Consider the following 26,070-nt stretch of genomic DNA (forward strand, 5'->3'; position numbering starts at 1 on the left):
TTAGGTATTAAGCCTTTAAAAGCCATATTTATTATCCAATTTTGCTGAAATTTGGGACAGTGAGTTGTGTAAGCTACTCGACATCCTTCTTCAATTTGGTCCTGGTCGGTCCAGATTTGGATATAGCTGTCATATAGACCGGTCTCTCGATGTAAGGTCTTTGGCTCATAAAAGGCGCATTTATTGTCCGATGTCGCCGCAATTTGCAACAGTGAGTTGTGCTAGGTTCTTCAACATCTTTCTTCAATTTGGCGCAGATCGGTCCAGACTTGGATATAGTTGCCATATAGACCGATCTCTCGATTTTAAGTTTTGGGTGCGTAAAAGGCGCGTTTATTATCCGATTTCGCCGACATTTGGTACAGCGAGTTGTGTTAGGCTCTTATTACATATTTCTGCAATTTGGCCAAGATCGGTCCAGATTTGGATATAGCTGCCATATAGACCGATCTCTCGATTAAAAGTATTGGCCCCATAAAAGATCGATTTTTATTTGGATATAGCAACCAAACGTACACATATTTTGTTCTACAAAATTAAACAATGACTTGTTCTTATTATATCACTCAATGTCTGTGCCGAATTTGGTCCGAATCGAACCATATTTCGATATAGCTGCTATGGGGCATAAGTTATGCATTTTTCACCGGATTATGACGAAAGGTGGTTTACACATGCAAAAAATTTTTTGCATCAAACAATATTTGTAGCCTCCACAGCAAATTGACTTAATTTAGGGATTTTTGAGCACTATCCAGCAAAAAATTAATTTTGAAAATCGAACCACAAATAAAGATTTGGCAGCCAGAACAATATTTCGAAATGCCGAGTTGACCAAAATTAGTCTGTCTAAAGGCGTCTCGACCACGTATGGCCTTGAATATGATCTCTCTAACCATTTTAAATTTCAAAGAGCTATCTCTATCCGTTCTTAAATGGCACATTTTTTAACAGTATTTTTCAATTCTGTGTTATCCTCGATACAATGCCCCATTTTCAAATTAGCTTTTTGATAAAAATAAGTACTTTACCACTATTCCTGATTGAATCGATAAGAACTACAATATGCCTGGTAATAGAAGTTGCATAGACTTCTATACGGGTGGTTCCAATCTAGATGACCATGTCGGCCACTGTAGTGTGTATCAAGCGGAGATCTTGGCAATTAAAGAAGTGGTGGAATGACTAAGATATAATGTCATAAAGGACGATTGGCATTGATATCTTCTCACACAGCCAGATAGCCATTAAATCTCTGAGGAACATATTTCTGAATTCAAAAATTGCTCTGTCGCAAATCTCTCCACGGGATGGCTGAATAGTTATAAATTCAGCTCTTCTGGGTACTGGGCCACAGAGATATCGCAGGGAATTGTAGGGAAGACGAGCATGAGAAACTAGGAACTATCTCACACATTCGAGGGGAACTAGAATCTTTGGCTATGCTTCTAGCGACATGAAGGCTATGTCTTCAGTATCTAGCCCGAAGTGCAACGAATGACATATGAGTGGTTGTGAAGACTTGAGAATTGTGTGTCCCAATCTAGACATGAAAAGGCCTAACGCTTTGCTGCCGCTGTCTAGAACAGACGTCTCAATCATTCTGTCCGTCATGCCATGATCGGAAAATATGCTGACATACTGAAGGTTGCAAGTAACTTCTACTGCAGAAGTAAAATAAGTAACTACTACTGCAGAAGTCGGGGAAGAAGAGACTATAGACCATCTGCACTGACTGTCAAAAGGAGTTCCACTTTAGGTTCTCATTTCATTGAAAACTTGACTTTAATTGTTCCTGTCGTATCACAATGGACGAGAACGTCTAAGTGAGTCTGATGGCAGACTGCCAATAAATTTAATTCAATCTAACTTATCCCAAAACCCTGAGGCCATGACCTTTCCTGTATATGCACCAGTTTTTGTCCTCTTTGGATACGAAATGCCTGTGACCTCAGCTAGCTCACGAACTTTCAAGTCGTTCAATACCATAAATCCTATCCACAAAATGGATTTTTTAGCCATTTATTGCGGGGACACCTCAACTACGGGGTTCAAGAAGTATAACCGGGAGATCGATTGATGTGAGAGCTATATGATCCGATTTGAACCATGAATGCATGAGTTTTGACGGACAAAGAAAAAGTCAGTGTGCAAAATTTTAGTCAATTCGGATAGTAATTGCACTCTGTAGGAGCTCAAGTAATCAACACTGAGATCGGTTTATATGAGAGACCAGCTGGCTCTGTGTGCTTCGCTACACCGTTAAGTGTTTGCGGCCCCATTTCGACATGGTCCAAATTTGAAAATAATTTAACTTCAGACTTAACTCTCAAGTAACTTTCATTATGGGTATACATATCCATTTGGGGCATAATTTAGGGTTGGGGCGACCCCTAGGATACTGACCCAAATTTGTATATGACTTCGTATTGTACACTCATATTCCTTTCGTTTGAGTGAGCATGTCCATTTGGGACATAATTTTGGGGTGGGCGATCTGCCTGGGAATAGACACCAAGTTTTTATATAAGTTTCGTATTCTACTTTCAATTACTTTTATTTGGGTATCAAATGAATTGGGGTATTGCCCCAATCAATATACATATATTATTGGGTGGTTTTCTGGCATTTATGATATAAAAAAGGGTACTCTATATCATCCGGCCCATATCGGACCATATTTACATATAGCTGCCATATAGACTGATATTCCGGCTTAGGGTCCTAAGCCCGTTACATGCGCATTTATTAACCGATTTGGATGAAATTAGAAATAGTAAGTTGATTAAAGCCCCCCGATATCCGACTCAAATATGGTTCAGATAGCTGTCATATAGACCGATCTGCTGATTTAGGGTCTTAAGTCCATAAAAGCCGCAATTATTATCCTATTTCACTGAAATTTGAAATAGTGAGTTGATTAAAGCCTCCCAATATCCGACTCAAATATGGTTCAGATCGGACTATACTATTTAGATATAGCTGCCAAATAGAGCGATCTGCCGATTAAGGGTCTTGAGGCCATAACAGTTGCATTTATAATCCGATTTTGCCCATAAAATCGACAATTATTACTCCGATTTCGCTGAAACTTGAAACAGTGTGTTGTTTTAAGCCTTCCGTCATCACATCTATATATGGTCTAGATCGGACATTATTTAGATACCATATTTAGATAGCCATATAAACCGATCTAACGATTGAGGGCCTTAAGCCCGTAAAAGCCGCAGTTATTATCCTATTTGAAATAGTGAGTTGTGTTAAGCCTCCCGACATCCGACTCAAATATGGTACAGATCGGACTATATTTAGATATAGCTGTCATATAGACCGATCTGCCGATTAAGGGTATTAAGCCCATAAAAGCCGCAATTATTATCCAATTTCGCTGAAATTTGAAACAATGAGTTGATAAGAGCCTCCCGATATCCGTTTCAAATATGGTTCAGTCTTTATTCTTTATTCAGATATAGCTTCCATACAGACCGATCTGCCGATTAAGGGTCTTAAGGCCATTAAAGCTGCATTTATTACCCGATTGCGCTGGAAGTTGACACAGTGACTTGTATTAAGCCTTCCGTCTTACGACCAGCATATGGTCCAGATCAGACTTTATTTAGATATAGCTGCCATATAGACCGATCTTTCAATTTAGGGTTTTACTCCCATAAAAAACGTTGTTGCCCGATTTCGCTGAAACTGTGAGTTGTATGTTCTCGGGACCTAAATCAACCCCATGTGCATATTACTATGGATATGGTAGTGGAGTTGTTATAAAAGAGGGTGGTTAATTTATCTATGTTGATGGGTATTCAAAGTTCGGCAAGGCCGAACTAAACACATTTTTACTTGTTTGACACTCAAACATTTATTTTTTATAAATGGTTTAAAAAACCAAACAATTAAACACTACAACTAACGAAAACTTTCCAAGACAGAGTTGCCACCTAGGTCCAATATTTTGTTTTTGAGCTTTCCAAAATACTTCTAATATATAAAATTCAATTTGTGTTTGTTTGTTTGTCGATTTGTTTGTTTGTTCCGTATAGACCCAAAGACTGCTGAACCGATTACCTTGAAATTTTCAAAGATTGTGTAGGTTGGTCTGGAAGGAAACATAGGCTATATAAATTTTTGATATAGGGAGGGGGGCGGACACTCGCCCGTACCCCAAAAGTGCTACCCAAAAATAAAAGTGGACCGATCGGGACAATATGGGATTCAAATGAAAGGTTTTTAGGAGTAGAGTACAAATTTCATAATTAAAGTTGGGTCCAAGTACCTAGGGGGCCGCCCCAGCCCCAAAAACCCCTTAAAATAGGTTTATTTGACGATCATGACAATATGGGACTCAAATGAAAGGTATTCGGGAGTAAATTACGAATATGGTTAGGAAGTAGGAATAGGCTTTATAATTTATTGATTACGGAAGGGGGCCGAACCTCCACCGTTACCACAAAAACACCGATAACAATATAGGTATCAAATGAAAAGTATGTGGGAGTAGATAACGAATCTGGCATACAAATTCATGTCGAAGTATAGCGGGTCACCCCACTCCCACAAAAACGCCCAAAATGTGCACATTGGCCAATCACGGATATATGGGACTCGGTTTGTTTGTTCCGTATAGACTGAAAAACGGCAGAACTGATTTTCTCGAAATTTTTGCATATTGTGTAGGTTGGTCTGGAAGGAAACATATATTATTTTTCGTTTTCGGAAGGGGTACGGACCCTCCTAATGCCAAAAACACAACCCAAAATGAGAGAATACGAATATGGTATTTAAATTTGATTCTAAGTACCCATCGGGCCGCCTCAAACCAAAAACTCCTCCAAACAGACATATTGGACGTTTATTACAATATGGGGCTCAAATGAAAGGAATTCGATATCCCCATTCAGGGCGAAGTATCCCCATTCAAGGCGAAGTATCTCCACCATAAAAAGATATTAGAGAGAAGAAGGCGCAGTGGAGCGGGCCCGGTTCGGCTAGATAGGTATAATAGGCCATTTAAACTTTTTGAAAATTTCAAACATATATTTTTTGCCTCTCAAACTGTTTATTGGGCCCATCGTGGTTTGGTCCTCTTTGGCTAACATTTTACAGTGTGTTGTTATGACTTTCAACATTTATGTTTAGTGTGGTCCACATCGGTCCATAACCTAGCTCCCATATAAACTGGTCCTCCGGTTTTACCCCTAGACTCTTAAACTTAAACCCGCATTGGTTGAAATTTGGTACGAACAAAACACAAATGCTCTTCAACAACCACAAGAAATGTCGCCCTACAAATCTCTATTATAATCCGATTAAATATTACCTTTCCATTATTTAATGATATTTTTGAACCATTTATTTTTAATATTCAATTTCATAATTCTCTAGTTGGAAAAAATGTTAATTATTTTAAGATTACAATAAATAGTCCATAAAATGACTGCGCAAACATACTTTTTACGCTTGTGTAAATTATTTTTTATCTCCTTTTCCCAGGGCCAATGGCAAATCATTTGTATGTGATGTTAATGGGTTTAGTTTTGTGAAAAATTCCAACAAATATTATGATGATTGTGCCAAGATATTGGGCAATATGATACTAAGGGAGTTAACACCAACCCTACATATACCCTGGTCGGTACCATTTCAATTAGACGATCCACCCATTGTGCCCACAACTTTTGGAAAAATGATGGAGTTACGTTGTGTTGTGGCTGTTATACGACATGGTGATCGTACGCCCAAACAAAAGATGAAAGTTGAAGTTCGTCATCCCAAGTAAGTTTTAATGAAGCGAATGTATGTAGTTTTGTTATAAGAAAAGTGTTTCCATGTCATATTTCAGATTCTTTGAGATTTTCGAGAAGTATGATGGTTTTAAAAATGGTCATGTTAAATTGAAACGACCCAAACAATTGCAAGAGATTTTAGACATTGCTCGTTTCCTATTGGCCGAAATTGAAACCAAAGATAATGCGGAAATTGAAGAGAAGAAAAGTAAATTGGAACAGCTTAAAAGTGTATTGGAAATGTATGTTTTTTGGGGATATTATTTTCACATCTATACCGGCCTGCTTGGGTTTTCGAAAACGTAAAATGAAAGATATTCTGGGCCTAGTATCATGCTAACCTTGCAATATCTATGCAGGAATGCATACTCAAGCCAAATTTCTAAATAATAAGAAGAACTCAAGCGATTTCAAATCATAAAAGAAGAAGACAAAGAAAATATAGGAAAATTTTTTCCCATTTTGCGAATTCGAAAACCGAAACACGCTTGATAGTAGTATATTGATATACATATATAATTTATAACCAGGTATGGCCACTTTTCTGGCATTAATCGCAAAGTACAAATGAAATATCAACCCAAAGGACGTCCAAGAGGTTCAAGTTCTGATGACGGTAATAGTGTTAAAAATTGTATGTATGATTTTTGTTTTTACTTCATGCATTTTATTGAAAATACTACGCACATACACACACACATACACTTACATTTCATATCCCATACCAAAGTGTTTTTTTTATAAAAATAAAATATTCATATATTTTACAAAAAATCAAATGTCGACAAAAATTTTTAGTTAAAACAAAAAACAAATTTCGAGCAGATAATTATAAAAATTATTATTTAACAAAATTGGTTTTAAATGTAAAAAATTTTACAATTTTTATAAAATCAAAATTCGACGATTTCTTCCATTAAATTCAAATTCAAACCAACTTTTCTATAAAAATCAAATGTGGAAAAAACAGAAAATTTTGTAGCAAAATCAAATATCCCAAGTTCTTTGAAAAAGAACACATTTTTGGGGGAAGTGTTAAAAAAATTGTATAAGTCTTCCAGAAATTTGTAAAATTCCCCACATATGACTTGTGAAATAAAATTTGAGGGAATTATTGGGTTGCCCAAAAAGTAATTGCGGATTTTTTAAAAGAAAGTAAATGCATTTTTAATAAAACTTAGAATGAACTTTAATCAAATATACTTTTTTTACGCGTTTTTTCTAAAGCAAGCTAAAAGTAACAGCTGATAACTGACAGAAGAAAGAATGCAATTACAGAGTCACAAGCTGTGAAAAAATTTGTCAACGCCGACTATATGAAAAATCCGCAATTACTTTTTGGGCAACTCAATATATAAGAATATCATACAACACGTTAATCCAACTTTCTAAAGATTTTCTATATCATAATGTCTGGGAAATCGGGCATTGGTTCAAGAATAACACAGTGTCCGTAGACGCCACATGACCTAAGAGAAAGTTCCCTTAGCCGGCAGTGGTCGCAGCAATTTGTTTAGCCACAATGTCCAGAGGCATTAGATGTATCATTAAGTTCAGTGCATCAGATGGTGTCGTCCTCAGTGCGGCTATGATGCACAGCCAAGCCATCCTATGGATGCGGTTGACTATTAAACAGTAGCTGGACTCTTGAAGCGCAGTCTACCAGACCACAACACTATATAGCATTATAGGTTTGACAACTGGCTGGCAACATTTATGAGATTCTATGCCATGTAAAACTTCTCTCCAAAGAGGTGTCGCACTGCGGCACGCCGTTCGGACTCGGCTATAAAAAGGAGGCCCCTTATCATTGAGCAGAAACTTGGATCGGACTGCGCTCATTGATATGTGAGAAGTCCCTTAGTGGAATGTTCATGGGAAAAATTTGCATGACGCGCGGTCTAAACCCCCAACTTTTGCCAACGGCTCTCTTGCAGGTGTATAGGGCAACAGTCTTCCGACTAAGTGAGTCAGGAACTTTCGCTCTTCGGATTTCGAGCATTCGTTTGTTCTGCGGTAGGCCGATGGCGTGGGACGACTACGTGGCATTGGCAACGCCGAACGGCTCTTTTTTTAGATGGCATGGCGACTTGGAGTTTGTCTTCTCGGAGAGGTAGCTTTGGGATGGGGGCGTCTAGAACTTCACTGGTCTCTCTATATACATGGGTTGGTCCAAGCTGAATGAGGGTACTGGAGCAGAGGTTCTTATTGAATTCCTACAGATTAAAGAGTCATATAGACTTCTGGGCGGGTGTAGTGTCTTTTACATCCCTATAATCTTTACAGAAAATAGTCATAGTTATACCGTGCCGGGACCAGGATAGCACTCATCAGCGAGAGTTTCCCGAAGTCACCACTCCGCAATGGAGGGTAATTTTTGAAAAAGGTTGCTCGACTCTTCGATATTCGTCACAAATCATCTCGCCAATCCCATGGCAGCCGGTTGTACGTACCGGATTGACCCGATGGAGTTCTTCATCGGCAAGGGCTTCCGCCTGAGTGTATAACACACTGCTACAACAACAATCATCTCGCTGCGTGTATGTTAGTGATTTATCATTGCAGTCGATAGTCAGCACCCCTATCAGTAGCTTGAAGCATAAGTACCCGCCCCATTGGCCTAATTTTCGATGAACAAATAAATTAAGCCAAAATACTTGCAAAAAAGGACTGAGGAAAGGTCTATTGAGATAGATCTATAAGATAAGAAAGTTCCGAACTATATTGGTTAACTGGATCGCATGCGGCGTAGGTCAATAGAGAATCCAGACAACAAAAGGAGTTCACCCAGGAGTAGAATCTCTACAGTCTCCCATTCCTCCACATCCGTTGTCCGGCGTCAAAATCCTGACTGGCATGGTCTACCAGGACATATCGGCTCGAGATTTTGCTTCCTCAATCCTATGATAACTAACGTTACCCTCGGTGAAAAACTCTGCTTGAGGACTTTGGCGATTTAACAACACAAAGCATCAGCCTACGCTTTATTCACGAAGTTATCGTAGAAAGCGTCTATGCTGCCAAGGAGCTCATACAGGGGTGGTTCACTGATTCTTTAGCTTGTACTTGAGCAGGGAACCATTACGCCCACATCGTTTAAAGCCAGCCCTTGATGAAGCCTGAGTGCCTCTCCCATAAAAGGTTAGAATTCCAAAACCCTTTGGGTTTTTACTCTACTACATTAAAATTGGGAGCCACTGTAGCACAGAGGTTAGTATGTGTGCCTCTGACGTTAAACGTCTGGATTCAACATCAGAAAAAGACCTGTATCCTGTATAATATAACTTAGGTACCGGTTTAGGCAAGTTGTGGTCTACTATTAAGTCACTCTCGAAGCCCGGTAGACGGGAGGACAGGACCTCAGTCAATTTTGGCGACGTAACCGTGACTGGTCCGAAGAGGTGCGCCAGGTTGTTCAACCGTCAATTTATTGTGCATCCCGAGCATGACAGGGCTAGGAGCAGAGCCCCTCGTCGTATCCGTGGTCTCCGAGCCGAAGAGCAGCCATCACAATTTGCCGTGGACGAAGTTCCAAATATCATCTGTGGCGCCCAGCCATCCAAGGCGTTGGGCCCCGACGGAAGGGGGAGACTACACTGATGCTAAAGAATCTGGATCAACCTGGAGTCGAGTACCTTACGACTGTCCTCAACCTGTCTTTGAACACTCTTATAGTACCCGATGTCTGGAATATATTCAGAGTTAGCCCGCTACCCGAGGCCACCGCAGCGCAGAGGTTAGAATGTCCGCCTATGATGCTAAACGCCGGGGTTCGAGTCCTGACGATACCATCAGAAAAATTTTTCAGCGGTGGTCTTCCCCTCCTATTGCTGACACCAAAAGGTGTCCCACTGCGGCACGCCGTTCGGACTCGGCTATAAAAAGGAGGCCCCTTATCATTGAGCTTAAACTTGAATCGGACAGCACGCATTGATATGTGAGAAGTTTGCCCCTGTTCTTTCTTTAGTGTAATGGTCATCGGCAAAATTTGCAGTTTTGATCCTGCTACTGAAGCCTGGAAAGGATCCGAGTTTGGGGGAGTCGCACAGACCGATCTCCCTACTCTCACCAGAAGCCAAGATGATTGAGGCACTACTCCCGAGCCTCGTTGGAGAATTTCCATTCCCCGAGCATCAGCATGAATTTCGATGACTGCATAGCACCATTTGCCGTGGCTTCAATCCGCCCAGGCCCAGGTGATAGGAAGGCATTCGATACGGTCAGCCATGCCAAACTCTTTGAGGACATCGCCAACGCGTTCCTCCAGCCAGGCCTAAAACGCTGAGTCGCGAATTATGTATGCAGTCGCCCGTCATTTGTGGAATTTAGGGATAAGAAATCGAAACACCATGGAGTGAAACAGGGAGTTCCATGGAGGAGGAGTGATATCTCCGTCATAGCCTCCTGACCGCATAGAGATCGTATCATTGTACGATCACGACATGAGGCACCCCACCCATTGATGACATCTGCAATAGGTAAAACTTCGACCTCAACGAACTTGCCTTTTATTTCGCTGCAAGAAATTTGAAGATATCTGCCCCCAAATCTTCAGCCACATTGTTCACTACATACACGCACCAGGTGCGTAAGGAGCTGAAAGTGATGGTCGATGGAGTGACAATTCCTACCATCAAGTGTACTAAAATACTTGGTGTCACATTTGACAGCTCTTACAAATTCTCCTCACATGCCATAGCCATTTGCGATAAAAGCAAAAGTAGAAACAAGGACCTCAAGTCTCTTGCCGGCAGCACTTGGGGTGCTGACAAAGAAATCTTGTTGACAAAGTACAAAGCAATTGGCCGGTCTGTGGTAAATTATGCAGCACTAGTGTGATCCCGTCAACTTTGTTACACGCACTGGTATAATACACAGATCTTTCAGAATGCCGGCCTTCGACGGGCTGTCTCCTCCATCAGGAGACAAAAATCCTACCCGTGCGAAGACGTAACTACATGTTGTCTAAGCAATTCCTTCTGAGCTGTAATCGCAAAGACCATCCAAATCATACAGAATCAGAAAATTCATCAGACAGAAAATTTGCCATTACACAAAAACACATGCATTGGGAAAAGTACAGCTTATAGACAGGGTTGTAGAGCGTGATTAATGTGGTATTTGTATCATAGATGCGTTTTCGCAAAAAAATCGGTACAAGTACAACATACCAACGTAAGACCCTTGAAGCTTTCACACCTAATATGACTGATGAGTAATTGTAACCAAATTACGGAACGCGTCCCATAGTGGTTGGTGTGTGTTGCGATCTCCGGCTTTTCTTTTCCACATGAAAAGAAAATCTCCAATCATTGAGCTCGTCTCGAAAGAGAAAAAAAACAAAATTTTGGAAATGTTTAACAAAAAGTTTCGTTGAATCTTTCTAGAAAAAAGATTGATTTTGACAAAGTTTTCCAAAATTTTTGTCAAAATTTTCATAAAAACTTCCTAACACTTTGGAAACTACAACTCTACACATTCCAAATACAATCCTTAAATATCTATGCCACACCGAAAATGCCTAACTTTTACCATGTTATCCCATTAAAAGTAGACGCACCGTCTGATCCATCACTGGTGCTGATTCTTAAGTGGGGTGGCGAATTAACACCCGCTGGCCGCATACAAGCCGAAGAATTAGGCCGCATATTTCGATGCATGTACCCTGGAGGACAAGGTCGACAAGACTATTCGGGAACTCAAGGCTTGGGTTTGTTAAGGTAAGCAAAGAATACTAAAATGCAAAAATGGTTTAATTTTTGGGTACTTCTCCTTTTAGATTACATTCAACTTTCCGTCATGATTTAAAAATCTATGCTTCCGATGAGGGTAGGGTACAAATGACAGCGGCAGCTTTTGCCAAGGGCCTATTGGCTTTGGAGGGTGAATTGACACCGATTTTAGTACAAATGGTGAAGAGTGCCAATACCAATGGTTTGCTGGACAATGATTGTGATTCCAGCAAATATCAGAATATGTAAGATTTTCTCAAATTTGTGTAACAAGGAACACTTTTTTATGATATAATACCTCTTCTTTTTTAAGGGCCAAAAATCGTTTGCATGAACTCATGCAGGTTGATAGAGAATTCACCGTGGAAGATCGTGCCGCCATTAATCCCAACAATAGTATCTCCATTAACCAGGCTTTGGATTTTGTCAAAAACCCTGTTGAATGCTGCAATCATGTCCATAGTCTAATTAAAGAATTACTGATTATAATCAGCGTTAAGAAGGATGATCCCAAGACCAAGGATGCTATTCTCTATCATGGTGAAACTTGGGATTTAATGCGTTGTCGCTGGGAGAAAATCGAAAAAGATTTCAGCACCAAATCCAAGTTATTTGACATTTCGAAGATTCCCGATATCTATGACTGCATCAAATATGATTTGCAACACAATCAACATACCCTGCAATACGATCAAGCTGAGGAATTGTATATCTATGCCAAGTATCTGGCAGATATTGTTATACCGCAGGAATATGGTTTAACCATGCAAGAGAAATTGACCATAGGTCAAGGTATTTGCACTCCACTGCTCAAAAAAATCAAATCTGATTTGCAACGCAACATCGAAGAGACGGAGGATGAGTCGGTGAATCGTTTGAATCCCCAGTATAGTCATGGTGTGGCCAGTCCTGGACGGCATGTGCGCACACGTTTATATTTCACCAGCGAGAGTCATGTCCATTCGCTGTTGACTGTACTGAGATATGGAGGCCTACTGAATGTCCTAACCGATGAACAATGGCGCCGAGCCATGGACTATATATCCATGGTATCCGAGTTGAATTATATGTCACAGATTGTCATAATGCTATATGAGGATCCCACAAAAGATCCCACTTCGGAGGAACGTTTTCATGTGGAACTGCACTTCAGTCCTGGTGTTAATTGTTGTGTACAAAAGAATTTGCCTCCGGGCCCTGGCTTTAGGCCTCATTCACGAAATGATTCGGGAACTTTGAAAACTGCGGTACTTTATGATTGAAATTTAACAAAAAGCTAATTTCTCTAATTTAATTTTATTTTAAAGACCCATGATGAATGTACCAGCAATCCTTCACGCATCGATGAGGAAAATGATACCGATGAGAGTCCAGTGAAAACACACCTTGTAAGTAAATATATTGCTAATCATAAGAAAATTGTACCATTCTATGCCTAGTAAACCTTAGTTTTCAAAACTATTATAAAAATGGTATCATATAAAACCATGAAATGATGATAAAGTACAAATTAAAAAATCCACCAAATAAAAAAAATTTAATCTAAAACTTAAAAAATAAAAACAAAAATTACAAAAATGTTTTAAATAAGTATAATTAAGAAAATACTTCTTTATATTAAGAATGTTTATACAATAAAATATAAAACATTTTATAATTTTCAAACCAAAATTACAAAAAATTTAAACAGCCCTCACCTCTCTGTTTACAAGTATTCCTATTCGAAAATATTGAATTCTTTCTATTGCACAGACACAAGACTGTTCCGTATGGTGGCGCCAATTAGACACCAAATGATCGTCACACCAATCTGACCTCCCCACATACGAGTAAATATTTAAAAATAAAACACCGTTGTCCAAATAAGTACTATAAAATGTATGAGATTAAGAGTTGTACAATATCGTATCATGCAGAATCGTATTCTTTAATAAGACGTTACTTTCAAAAATTTTTAAAACAGGAGTGTTCCAAGATTTTTAAATGAGTTCAAAATTGAATATATAAACAAAAGTGATCAATTCATTAAAAGTTGAAGTTAAATTAGATGGTGCAGAATTTAATGTTAGTATTTGTGGGTTATATCATCATGAGTTGCATGATGCATAAAAATATCCAATTTTTAATGGACAAGATAGACAATTGTGATAGCAAAATAGCGACAGAACGGGCCTCTGCACTATGGGCGAAATGACCGATTTAGCGCTGCAAAACTTGTGGCACATAGGATAATTTTTTATACCCTCCACCATAGGATGGGGGTATACTAATTTCGTCATTCTGTTTGTAACTACTCGAAATATTCGTCTGAGACCCCATAAAGTATTTATATTCTTGATCGTCGTGACATTTTATGACGATCTAGCCATGTCCGTCCGTCCGTCTGTCTGTCGAAAGCACGCTAACACGTAGTAAAGCTCGCCGCTTGAAATTTTGCACAAATAATTCTTATTAGTGTAGGTCGGTTGGGACTGTAAATGGGCCATAGTGGTCCATGTTTTGATATAGCTGCCATATAAACCGATCTTGGGTCTTGACTTCTTAAGCCTCTAGAGGGCGCAATTTTCATCCGATTGGAATGAAATTTTGCACGACGTGTTTTGTTATGATATCCAACATCTGTGCAAAGTGTGGTTTAGATCGGTCCATAACCTGATAAGCTGCCATATAAACCGATCTTTGGTCTTGACTTCTTGAGCTTCTAGAGAGCGCAATTCCTATCCGATTTGGCTGAAATTTTGCACAACGTATAAACCAATCTGGGATCTTGACTTCTTGAGCCTCTTGAGGTCGCAATTATTATCCGATTTGCCTGAAATTTTGTACGACGGATCCTCTCATGACCGTCAACATAAGTGTTTATTATGGTCTCAATCGGTCTATAGCCTGATACAGCTCCCATATAAATCGATTTCTCTATTTTACTTCTTGAGCCCACAATGGGCGCAATTCTTATTCGAATTGGCTGACATATTACACAAGTCTCCAACATATAATTTAATTGTGGTCCGAACCGGACCATATCATGATATCGCTCTAATAGCTGAGCAAATCTTTTCTTTTATCCTTTTTTTAGCCTAAGAAGAGGTGCCGGGAAAAGAACTCGACAAATGCGATCCATGGTGGAGGGTATATAAGATTCGACCCGGCCGAACTTAGCACGCTTTTACTTGTTTTTTGTTAATATTGTTTTTTTATACCCACCACCGAAACAGTATATTCATTTAGTCATTCTGTTTGCAACACATCGAAATATCAATATCCGACCCTACAAAGTAAAATTCTAAGACAATTTAACGATGTCCGTGTGTCTGTCCCTCAGTCTGTTGTAATCACTCTACAACCTTCAAAAACTGAGATATTAAGCTGAAATTTGGCATTGATACGTCTTTTTTATGCACGCTGCACGGGCCAAATCGGACCACATTTGGATATAGCTGCTATATAGACCGATCTGCCGATAAAGTGTTTAATGGCCATAAATGCTTCATTTTTTTATTCGATTTCGCTGAAATTTGAAACAGTGAGTAGTTTAAGGCTTCCCGACATCTGACCCAAATATGGTTCAGATCGGACTATATTTAGATATAGCTGTCATATAGTCCGATCTGCCGACAAAGAGTCTGAAGCTCATAAAAGCTTTATTTATTACCCGATTTTGCTGAAATTTGAAACAGTGGACGGACATGGCTAGATCGAAAATAATATAAAAGTAGGTTCCGTACTCTGTCTGCAAGCAGGCACGATGTAGTTTTGAATGCAATTTGCTTATATATCGACCGTTTTCGTCAAATTTGACAGTCGAATTCGACTTATGTGATACCAAAAATGTAAATGAATTTTCGTCTTCGGCAACCATAATACCAGTTTGTTAAAATTTCGACATTCGACTTCGCCATGGCCAACTGGAATAATGGGGATTCTTAAGCCGATCTAACCATATCCGTCCCTCTGTGGAAATCACGATAGTGGTCGAACGCGAAAAGCTAAACGCTTGAAATTTTGCACAGATACTTCTCGTTGGGGATTACAAATGGGCCATATCGGTTCCTATTTGGATATAGCTCCTTTATAAACCGATCTCGTGATCGGAAGCCGCTTTTGTTGTCTGATTGAGCTGCAATTTTGCACGTAGTATTCTGTTACGACTTCCAACCAAGCATGGGCCGAATCGGTCTATTACCATTACGGCTTCCACTGCCACCGATTTGGTAGAAATTTTTGGCAGAATCCATGGTGGTTGGTTCCCAAGATTCGGCCAGACCCAACTTACCACGTTTTTACTTGTTTTTTATTTTCCCCTTTGTAACATACCAACAACCACAGCCTTGCTGCCTGTGTTGATCTGAAACAAAGACCATGGGTCGTTGCGATCGATGAAGTCACAGACATAGGAATTGGCAATCACTGTTATTGTCAAATATTAGAGAATAATGGTATCAGAAATAGATTTGGAAATAAAGTTTCATTTCATTTCAATGAGATATTTAACTGCAGATAAACGGGAATGTTGTTCTCTGTGGTCTTTCGGTACCACATATGCGAATTGCATATGGATGTTCCCGACACGGGATAGCTGTGAGCACCACACAGGCTGGAGCATTGAGGCCCGATCTGTGAGTTGTTCATTGCCGTCACGAGAAGCTTAGCTGCAAACTATCGGGCGCGTCCACTGATTGCGGATAGTGGAATGCTTCATTTGGAGTAGCTGCCACGGCAGTCGCGGACAATCAGAGGTATCGAGCAGAGAGTCTCAGTGATAGACCTGGCGAAACCGGCTCTTGCACAAATACTTAATGCATATGATGTTCGATATGACAATGCGGGTTATAGGCGCCTTTAAATAACCAAGGCCACCCTGGTCGCGCGGCGATCGGTCCTTTGGACCGGAACGAGCTTGCTCACCTACAGGAGCTTGACGAGGATAGTTACATCCACATGAAAATTTGGCTACGTGAAACAACAGCATAAGGACGTTGTTTAAGTATCACAAAAATGAGCTGCGTAGTCTCAATAGTAATGTAAATATAAGCAAAGCGATGGTAGTGAACACGAAAGTCTAGTCACCTTTCGAAACGGAACGTATACCAGTAGCGGCTGAGTCCATGTCTAACGATCTGTTGATCAAACAATTTCTTTTTAGTAACTTTTCATTAATCATATCTTTCGGCTTAACATAATTATCATGGTCACTAGGTTAGGTTAGGTTTAAGTGGCAGTCTGCCATCAGACTCACTTAGACGCAATTATAAGGAAATATTACAATTTTAAGAATACATTAATATTCAATTTCTTTTTCATCCATTGTGATACCACAGGAACAAAAGAAGGAAGATGACTTATAGTTTCTACCGTTGAACCATCCAGATCACTTTAAAAAGCCCAATAACTTGCGAATGTTCACATCGACTAAATCAGACAGGTTCTCGAAGAAATGAGAACCTAAAGTGTAACTCCTTCTAAATGCTAGTGCGGGATACACACACACAGAAGATGTTCTATAGTCTTGTCTTCTTCCATGTCCCTACAAATACAACAACAAATTTTGCCCATGAACATTCCACTAAGGAACAGGGGCAAACTTCTCACATATCAATGAGTGCAGTCCAATTCAAGCTCAATGATAAGGGGCCTCCTTTTTATAGCCGAGTCCGAACGGCATGCCGCAGTGCGACACCTCTTTGGAGAGAAGTTTTACATGGCATAGTACCTCACAAATGTTGCCAGCATTAGGAGGGGAAAACCAACGCTAAACATTTTTTCTGATAATCTCGCCTGGATTCGAACCCAGGCGTTCAGCGTCGTAGGCAAACATGCTAACCTCTGCGCTACGGTGGCCTCAATGTCTCTACAGCTTCTATAAAAGTCGTTGCTGGCAACCTTTAGTATGTTAGCATGTTTTCCGATTAGACAGTGACCTGTCATGACGGACACAATGACTGAGACGTCTGTTCTAGCCAATGACAGCAAAGCAGTAGACTTCTTCAAGTCTAGATTAGGCCACATAGTTTTGGAATGCTCACAACCCCCTCTTTGTGTCCATCTATCATTCGTTGTGCTGCGGGCCTGGTCCTGAAAACTTAGCTTACATGTCGCTAGAGGCATACCCACAGACCCGCTCTTTGTGACCATCTAGCATTCGTTGTGCTGCGGGCCTGGTTTTTAAAACTTATCTTACATGTCGCTAGAGGCGTACCCACAGATTCCAGTGTCCCAGGAATGTGTAAGATAGTTCCTAGTCTCGCAAGCTCATCCGCTTTACAATTCCCCTGGATTATCTCTGTGACCTGGCACCCAGAACAGGTGAATTTTGAACTGTTCAGCCTTCTCGTTGAGAGATCTGCGACAGTCGAGGGAGGTTTTTGTGTTCAGAAATACGTTCTCCAGGGGTTTAATGGCTGCCTGGCTATCTGAGAAGATATTTATGCCAATCGTTGTAATGACATTATATCTTAACCATTCCACCATTTCCTTAATTGCAAGGATCTCTGCTTGATACACACTGCAGTGGTCGGGTAACCTTTTCGTTATAACCAGTTTAGATCTTTAGAGTACACCCCAAAGCCCACCTGGTCTTTTAATTTGCAGCCATCCGTATGGAAGTCTATGTAATTTTTGTTACCAGGGATATCGTAGTTCCAATCAGTTTTATCAGAAATAGTGGTACAGTAATTTTTATCAAAATTTCATGGTCATTAAGCTCGATTCCACTTTGGAGAAAAAACAACTAAAGTAATCATAAGGAAACATTGGGTTGCCCAAAAAGTAATTGCGGATTTTTTAAAAGAAAGTACATGCATTTTTAATAAAACTTAGAATGAACTTTAATCAAATATACTTTTTTTACACTTTTTTTCTAAAGCAAGCTAAAAGTAACAGCTGATAACTGACAGAAGAAAGAATGCAATTACAGAGTCACAAGCTGTGAAAAAATTTGTCAACGCCGACTATATGAAAAATCCGCAATTACTTTTTGGGCAACCCAATATTACAATCTTAAGAATACATTAATATTAATTTTGTTGCTAATTCACTAATTAATTAATTTATTTTCTTTAAAGATTTCGCCCGATGGATTCGATTGCGAAATACGGCATTCCAAATCAAAGCCCATACCAATTGGTTCTCACCACACTGTAGCCGGCCATGAGGCTATGGATTTGGCGAAACGTTTAAATAAGGAATTGGCCTCACAGCAGCAACAGCATCAAGCCAAACAGACAGGGTCATTAGAAGCCAATCGACCCATAAGTCCAGACGGAGAGCCACGTTCGCGTAGTTTTGAACAGAGGTCTCAAAAATCAAAAGGTATGTTTTTTGAACAATCGCTTTGTTTTCTTATCTTCGTTATGTTCTTTTGCATAGACGTTACTTATGCTTTGGTTACTTATATATATATAACTTATAATTTAGATATTTAACCAACTCTTTAACTTATCTTAACTGTTTCTTTTCTATTGTTGGGGGAAATGTGTAACTTTTTTTAAATTATTATTTGCATGACCTATATATATGTATGGTTTATGTTGATCTTAATATATATTTTTAAAAAGGAAACGCGGAGGGAAAAAGGATTCACATTGAAATACCAAAAGAGCTTTAGACTCATTATTATTTGGTTTTAAGATCTTTAATTTCGTAAAAAATCTTTGCCATATTAAGAAAATCATGGCTTTGGCTTTAGTTCTTTGAAGTTTTGTTGTGAATTCTTTGTGTTTACGCCCAGCTTAAGCTTTACAAAATCTAAAAATGCAATTGTGTTTCCTAGGGAAATATTTGGATTTTTTGTTTTCTGTTTAAGTTTTTCTTCTTTTCTAATGGGTTATTTTTTTCTTTTTTCATATACATATGGATTTTCATAAATATCTTCTATTCTGTTTTGTACCATAAACGTGTCTCTTCTACAATCAAAATATTCATCAAAACTCTAATGGCAACATCTCTATAAAATGTATTTTGCCAATCCAATCCAAAAACCAAACCAAATCCAAAAAACAAAATCTAAAACTAATACCGAGTTTATATAAGCATCTGGTCGGGAAATTCCGTGTATTTGGCTGAAGCATATTTGTATATACATACAAACATTGTGTTAAATTAGCTACTGCAAGTTCAGAATACTTAGACTATTCTTTTGTAAATGTTAATATTTTGTGATCCAAGTAAGGATACAAATAAGATCTTTATTTGGAGCACTAGTACTTGCAGTAGTTAAATTAACATAAATCTTTACACTCTATATTAGTATGTCCTTTTTTATAGTAGTTTAGATGGAAGATCTTTTGAAAACAAATTCATCTAAAACTTTTGGATTTTTATTCAGTATTTAAATATAGAATATTAAGTGTGTTCATGTTCATAAGAAAATCTGTGCAGGGTTAAACAATCGAAGTGTTACCAAACTTCCCAATGGCTAGCCTACAATGCCAAATATGCCGGTTGTTTACTATATTTATTTAGAAGCTATCCCAAGCAATAGGAGTAAAACATAACACTGTGTGTGGTTCCGTTTCCGTTATTTAAAGCCGTCATATTTTGTACCTATGAGGTCCATCTACACTGAAAAATGTTTTTGTCCTACCCTTGTAAAGAACCACAAGCAACTGGAATAAAACGTAACATCATGCGTGATTCCATTTCCGTTATTTAAAGCCGTCATATTTTGTACCTATGAGGTCAATCTACACTGAAAAATGTTTTTGTCCTACCCTTGTAAAGAAGTTGAAAATTCGGGACAAATTTGAGATCAAATTGTATCTACTTACAAAATCCTTAATTGTTTTCCATACCACTCTCCTAAGTTGGTTCATGTCTGATATTGCGTCTCCAACAAGTACCGGGCAATGACATAGGAAATGCTCCAACATCTCATCATATTCCCCATATGCTCTCACTTACCGCATTGATTTGGCATAAGTAAGCTCGTAGTCCTATGTGCCCCGTTATGACAACAAAGGCTATACTGACCTCCTACTTACTTCCTTTCAGTAATAGCCTCGTGCTCTCACGATCCGGATCACCGTCCGTCCTACTAACTGTTCACTGTTGCACAGTGTAACATGCCCGTTTGTCGCCCAAGCCCTTAACTAAGTTTATCGACGGCAGTGCTCTGGCCTTCACAGCCAAATCGTCTGGCCTTTCATTCCCCATTACTCCGTTATGGCCCGGCACCCAAACGATGCGGATTGTGCTATTGAATCTCAGGTTTATTAATAAAAATAAAATGACAATGAAAACAAGTAAAAAGGCATTAAGTTCGGCCGGGCCGAACTTTGGATACCCACCACCTCGTGTATATACGAAAACCCCCTTTCGGCACAATCCGGTGAAATTTGGATAACTTATGCACCCAAATTCGACACGGATATTGAGTGGGCTAATAAATATAAGTCACAGTTGAATTTTGTATTTCAAATTTGAACAAAATCGGGTACTCAATAAAACTTTTATAAGCTTCAGACCCTTTATCGGGTGATCGGTCTATATGGCAGCTATATCTAAATATAATCCAATCTAAACCATTCTTAGGTCTGATATCGGGAGGCTTAAAATGACCCACTATTTCAAATTTCAGCGAAATTGGGCAATAAATGAAGCTTTTATAGGCTTCAGACACTAATATAGTCCGATCTCAACCATATTTTGGTCAGATGTTGGTAGGCCTAAAACTACTCACTGTTTTAAATTTCAGCGAAATCGGTTAAAAATAAAGCTTTTATGGGCTTCAGAAGATTTATCGGCAGATCGGTCTATATGGCAGCTATACCTAAATATAGTCTGATCTGAACCATATTTAGGTTCGAAGTTGAGAAGCCTGAAACTACTCACTGTTTAAAATTTCAGGCAGCTATATCTAAATATAGTGCGATCAAAAGCATACTTAGGTCAGATATCGGGAGGCTTAATACAACTCACTGTTTTAAATTTCAGCGAAATTGGGCAATAAATAAAGCTTTTATACGCTTCAGACCCTTTATCGGCAGATCGGTCTATAGCCAGCTTTATCTAAATATAGTCCAATGTGGACCCTATTTGGGTCAGATGTCGGGAGGCCTAAAACTACTCATTGTTTCCAATTTCAGCGCAATCGGATGAAAAATAAAGCATTTATAGGCATTAGACCTTTTATCGGAAAATCGGTCTATAAAGCAGCTATATGGTCCGATTTGGCCCGCTCAAGAACTTAACCAGCGTGCATCAAAGAGACGTATCTGTGGCAAATTTCAGCTCAATATCCCAATTTTTGAAGGCTGTAGAGTGATTACAACAGACGGACGGACAGACACATGGACATCGTTAAATCGTCTTAGAATTTTACGACGATCCGAAATATATATACTTTGTAGGGTCGGAAATTGATATTGCGATGTGTTGCAAACAGAATGACTAAATGAATAATATTTCAGTTCATTCGGATAAGAATTGCGCCTTGTAGGAGCTCAAGAAGGAAAATCGGGAGATAGGTTTTTATGGGAGCTGTAACAAGCTATTGATCGATTCAGACCATATTAGACACGTATGTTGAAGATCATTAGAGATGCCGTTGTTAGAAGTGATACCTAAACACTACGTGCAAAATTTCAGTCAAATCGGACGATAATTGCGCCCTCTAGAGGCTCAAGAATTCAAAATCCAAGATCGGTTTATATGGCAGCTATATCAAAACATGGACCGATTTGGCCCATTTAAAATCCCAACCGAGCTATGCTATTAACTTCGAATGTTCTAGACAGACTGAAGAAAAAAATCTGTTCGTAATCTTACCGTCCTGGTTGTTATTGCCCTTATGGCAATTTTATTGTCCGTCAAGATGTTCACACTCGACGTCCTAACGTTAGCACCACACCACCTCACGCATTCCGTGATCACCCAGATCTCCGCTTGCAGGACCGTATTTTGGTCAGGAAGTTTAAAACAGATCACTGTCCCTGGGTTCTCAATGTAAACGTGTAACATGATCTTCCAGATGGCAAAACTTTGGTTCCGTCGGTCCAAGGCTGTGTTGCTGACAACAGTGCCTCGCACTCGACCTCAAATGTCGTCACAGGTATCCGATCGGAAACCTCTTCCCTTTCTTTCAGGTTTCCTATCGTCGCTTCGATTAAACCGCGACAGTATGAGCTGATCCCTCCCTCAATCCATTCTCCCATCGTGGTCTCATAGCCACAGTGGCTGCATCACAATTAATCTGTATGTCAGTTGATCGGATATATAGAATAGTCTCCAGTGCCCTAGTGGGCGTAGTCTTCATTGCTCCGTCTATGCCAAGACAACATGTTCTCTGAACCTCTTGCATGGTCCTTATAAAAGTGCCCTAGTGAGCATGGTCCTCATCGCTCCACCTATGCCAAGACAACATGTTCTCTGACTTGTTGTATGGTCCTTTTGTTGTATTTTTTTTCCATAGCAGTCTACCAAACTACTGAGGCGTAAGTAAATATTGGTCTAATCACGCTCCTGTAGAGCCAGTAGACTATCCTCGGATTAAGGCCTCATTTCGAGGCTAAGGCCCGTCTACATAGTATCCAACATCTGTGCGCCTTCTCAGTACGCTCCTGAATGTAACACTTCTAATTTAGTTTTCTGTCCGAAATCACACCTGAGTATTTGACCTTGTCAGATATCAAAATTATTCAATTAAGGAAACGTGGAGCGTCAAATTGGCCCACCTTCGTCTTCCTCGTGAACAGGCATATTTCAATCTTCTCTGGGTTAACATTGAGACCCCTGCCATGTGCAAGGCCCTTTAACTCGGCTAACTTTAAAAAGTTGAAGCTAGAAAAGACAAACTTTAGTAAGAATCATGTCTATGTAACGTATTAGAAATGCCGTCTGAGGCCGACCGTCATCTTGGGTATTCTTAAAACCCTTGTCGAGTTGTACGCTATCTTTCTATTTTTATATCCACCTCCATAGGATAAGGGGCATACTAATCTTGTCTCTGTTTGTTATCACTCGAAATATTGATCTGCGACCCCATGAAAAATGTATATACAGGATCGTTTCGTCATTCTGAGTCGATCTAGCCATGTTCGTCTGTGGAAATCACGATAGCGCTAGAACGCGTAAAGCTAACCGCTTGAAATTTTGCACAAACACTTTGTATTGATGTAGGTCATTAGGGATAGCAAATGGGCCATATCGGTTCGGATTTGTATATAGCCCCCATATAAAGCGATCCCCTGATTTGACTTTTTGACCCCCTAGAAGCCTCAATTTTCATCCGATTTAGCTAAACAGAGACTTGTGTTATGACTTTCAACTCACATACCAAGTGTGATCCGAATCGGTCTATAAAGAAATATGGCCCCATACAAACCGATACCCGGATTTGACTTTTTAAGCCCTTAGAACCCTAAATTTTCATCCTATTTGGCTGAAATTTGGAAAAGACTTGAGTTATGACTTCCAACATCCATGGTAGGTACAATTCGAATCGGTCTATAAACAGATATAGCCCCCATATAAACCGATCCCCGGATTTAACTTCTTGAGCCCTTAGAAGCCCAAATTTTCACCAGATTTGGCTGCAATTTGGAACAAAGGCTTGTTTTATGACTTTCAACATCCATGATACGGATGATCCAAATCGGACTATAAACAGATATACCCTCATATAAACCGGTCCCCGGATTTGAATTCATGAGCTCTTGGAAGCCTGAATTTTCATCCGATTTGGCTGAAATTTGGATCAAAGACTTGAATCAACATCTATACTAAGTATGATCCGAATCGGTCTATAAACAGATATGGCCCCCATATAAACCGATCCCCGGATTTGACTTCTTGAGCTCTTAGAAGCCCAAATTGTCATCCAATTTGGCTTAAATTTGGATCAAAGACTTGAGTTATGACTTCCAGCATCCATGGTACGTATGATCCAAATCGGACTATAAACAAATGTAGTCCCCCAATAAATCGATCCCCGGGGTTTGACTTCTTGAGCCCCCAAAGACTTGTGTTATGACTTTCAACATCCATACTAAGTATGATCCGAATCGGTCTACAAACAGATATAGTCCCCATATAAACCGATCCCTGGATTTAACTTCTTGAGCCCTTAGAAGCCTAAAATTTCACCAGATTTGGCTGCAATTTGGAACAAAGACTTGTGTTATGACTTTCAACATCCATACGAAGTATGATCCGAATCGGTCTATAAACAGATATGGCCTCCATATAAACCGATCCCCGGATTTGACTTCTTAAGCCCTTAGAAGCCTAAATTTTAATCAGGTTTGGTTGCAATTTGGAACAAAGACTTGTTATGACTTTCAACATCCATACCAAATATGATCCGAAAGGGTCTAAAAATAGATATAGCCCAATCCAATCCCCGGATTTGATTTCTTCAGCAGTTAGAAGCCTAAATTAACACCAGATTTGGCTGCAATTTGGAACAAAGACCTGTTATGACTTTTTATATCCATACCAAGTATTATCCGAAACGGTCTATAAACAGATATGGCCCCCATATAAACCGATCCCAGGATTTGACTTCTTGAGCTCTTAGAAGCCCAAATTTTCATCCAATTTGGCTTAAATTTGGATCAAAGACTTGAGTTATGACTTCCAGCATCCATCGTACGTATGATCCAAATCGGACTATAAACAAATGTAGTCCCCCAATAAATCGATCCTCGGGGTTTGACTTCTTGAGTCCCCAAAGACTTGTGTTACGACTTTCAACATCCATACCAAGTATGATTCGAATCCGTCTACAAACAGATATAGCCCACATATAAACTGATCCTCGGATTTGATTTCTTGAGCCCTGAGAAGCCTAAATGTTCACCGGATTTGGCTGCAATTTGGAACAAAGACTCGTGTTATGACCCATAAGTACCCATATCACGATATGACTTCTTGAGACCAAAATAATTCAAATAGAAAATCAGTTAATAAGGTTTCATTTTTAGCGGAATACATGGTGGTGGGTACCCAAGATTCGACCCGGTCGAATTTAGCATGCTTTTCCTTGTTATACTTACCACCGAATAATAATGGTAACATATCGCCATATAGCCATTTCCGATCATGTAAAGCATATTCACCATTGATCGTCGTAAAATTCTATGTCAATCTAGCCATGTTCGTCTGTCTGTGATAATGGCACTGCGGTGTATAAAAATGAAGATATTGATGACATTGTGTGATAATGACACTACAGTGTATAATAATGAAGATATTGAGCTGAAACTTGGTCCTATAATTTTTCCCCCCTAAGCAGATTAAGTTCGAAGATGGGCTATATCGGTCAATATCTTAAAACAGTCTCCACATAGGCCAATCTCGGCACGGTGAGTTGTGTTCAGACTCTCTACATCTGTGCCGAATAAAGTCCACATCGTCCTTACCTTGGATATTGCCGCCATATAAACGGATCTACCGATTGAAGGTCTTAGGCCCATAACTGGCGAAGCAATGAGCTTCCATTGATATGTGTGCCGAATATGACCCAGATCGCATTTATTACTTGATTTTGCTGAAATTTGGTACAGCTTTATATGATAGGCCCCTCGACATCCGTACCAAGTATGGTCTAA

General features: G+C 39.4%; 1 protein-coding gene across 10 annotated transcripts in view; it reads left to right on the forward strand.

The window, feature by feature from the left end:
- Positions 1 to 26,070, forward strand: part of LOC106089672 (inositol hexakisphosphate and diphosphoinositol-pentakisphosphate kinase) — a 114,118-nt gene that overhangs the window by 63,523 nt on the left and 24,525 nt on the right. For 5 of the 10 annotated variants that reach the window (XM_013255602.2, XM_013255605.2, XM_013255598.2 and 2 more), the window contains exons 7-14: positions 5,500 to 5,781; positions 5,849 to 6,034; positions 6,323 to 6,426; positions 11,344 to 11,512; positions 11,572 to 11,769; positions 11,838 to 12,771; positions 12,832 to 12,912; positions 18,586 to 18,832. In XM_013255602.2, the coding sequence (XP_013111056.2) occupies positions 5,500 to 5,781; positions 5,849 to 6,034; positions 6,323 to 6,426; positions 11,344 to 11,512; positions 11,572 to 11,769; positions 11,838 to 12,771; positions 12,832 to 12,912; positions 18,586 to 18,832 (2,201 nt within the window). The remainder of the gene's footprint in view (positions 1 to 5,499; positions 5,782 to 5,848; positions 6,035 to 6,322; positions 6,427 to 11,343; positions 11,513 to 11,571; positions 11,770 to 11,837; positions 12,772 to 12,831; positions 12,913 to 18,585; positions 18,833 to 26,070) is intronic. The other 5 variants (XM_059368218.1, XM_059368220.1, XM_059368219.1 and 2 more) reach the window with 3 other exon arrangements.

The sequence above is a fragment of the Stomoxys calcitrans genome, chromosome 4 (genome assembly GCF_963082655.1).
Source record: "Stomoxys calcitrans chromosome 4, idStoCalc2.1, whole genome shotgun sequence".
Taxonomy (NCBI): Eukaryota; Metazoa; Arthropoda; class Insecta; order Diptera; family Muscidae; genus Stomoxys; species Stomoxys calcitrans.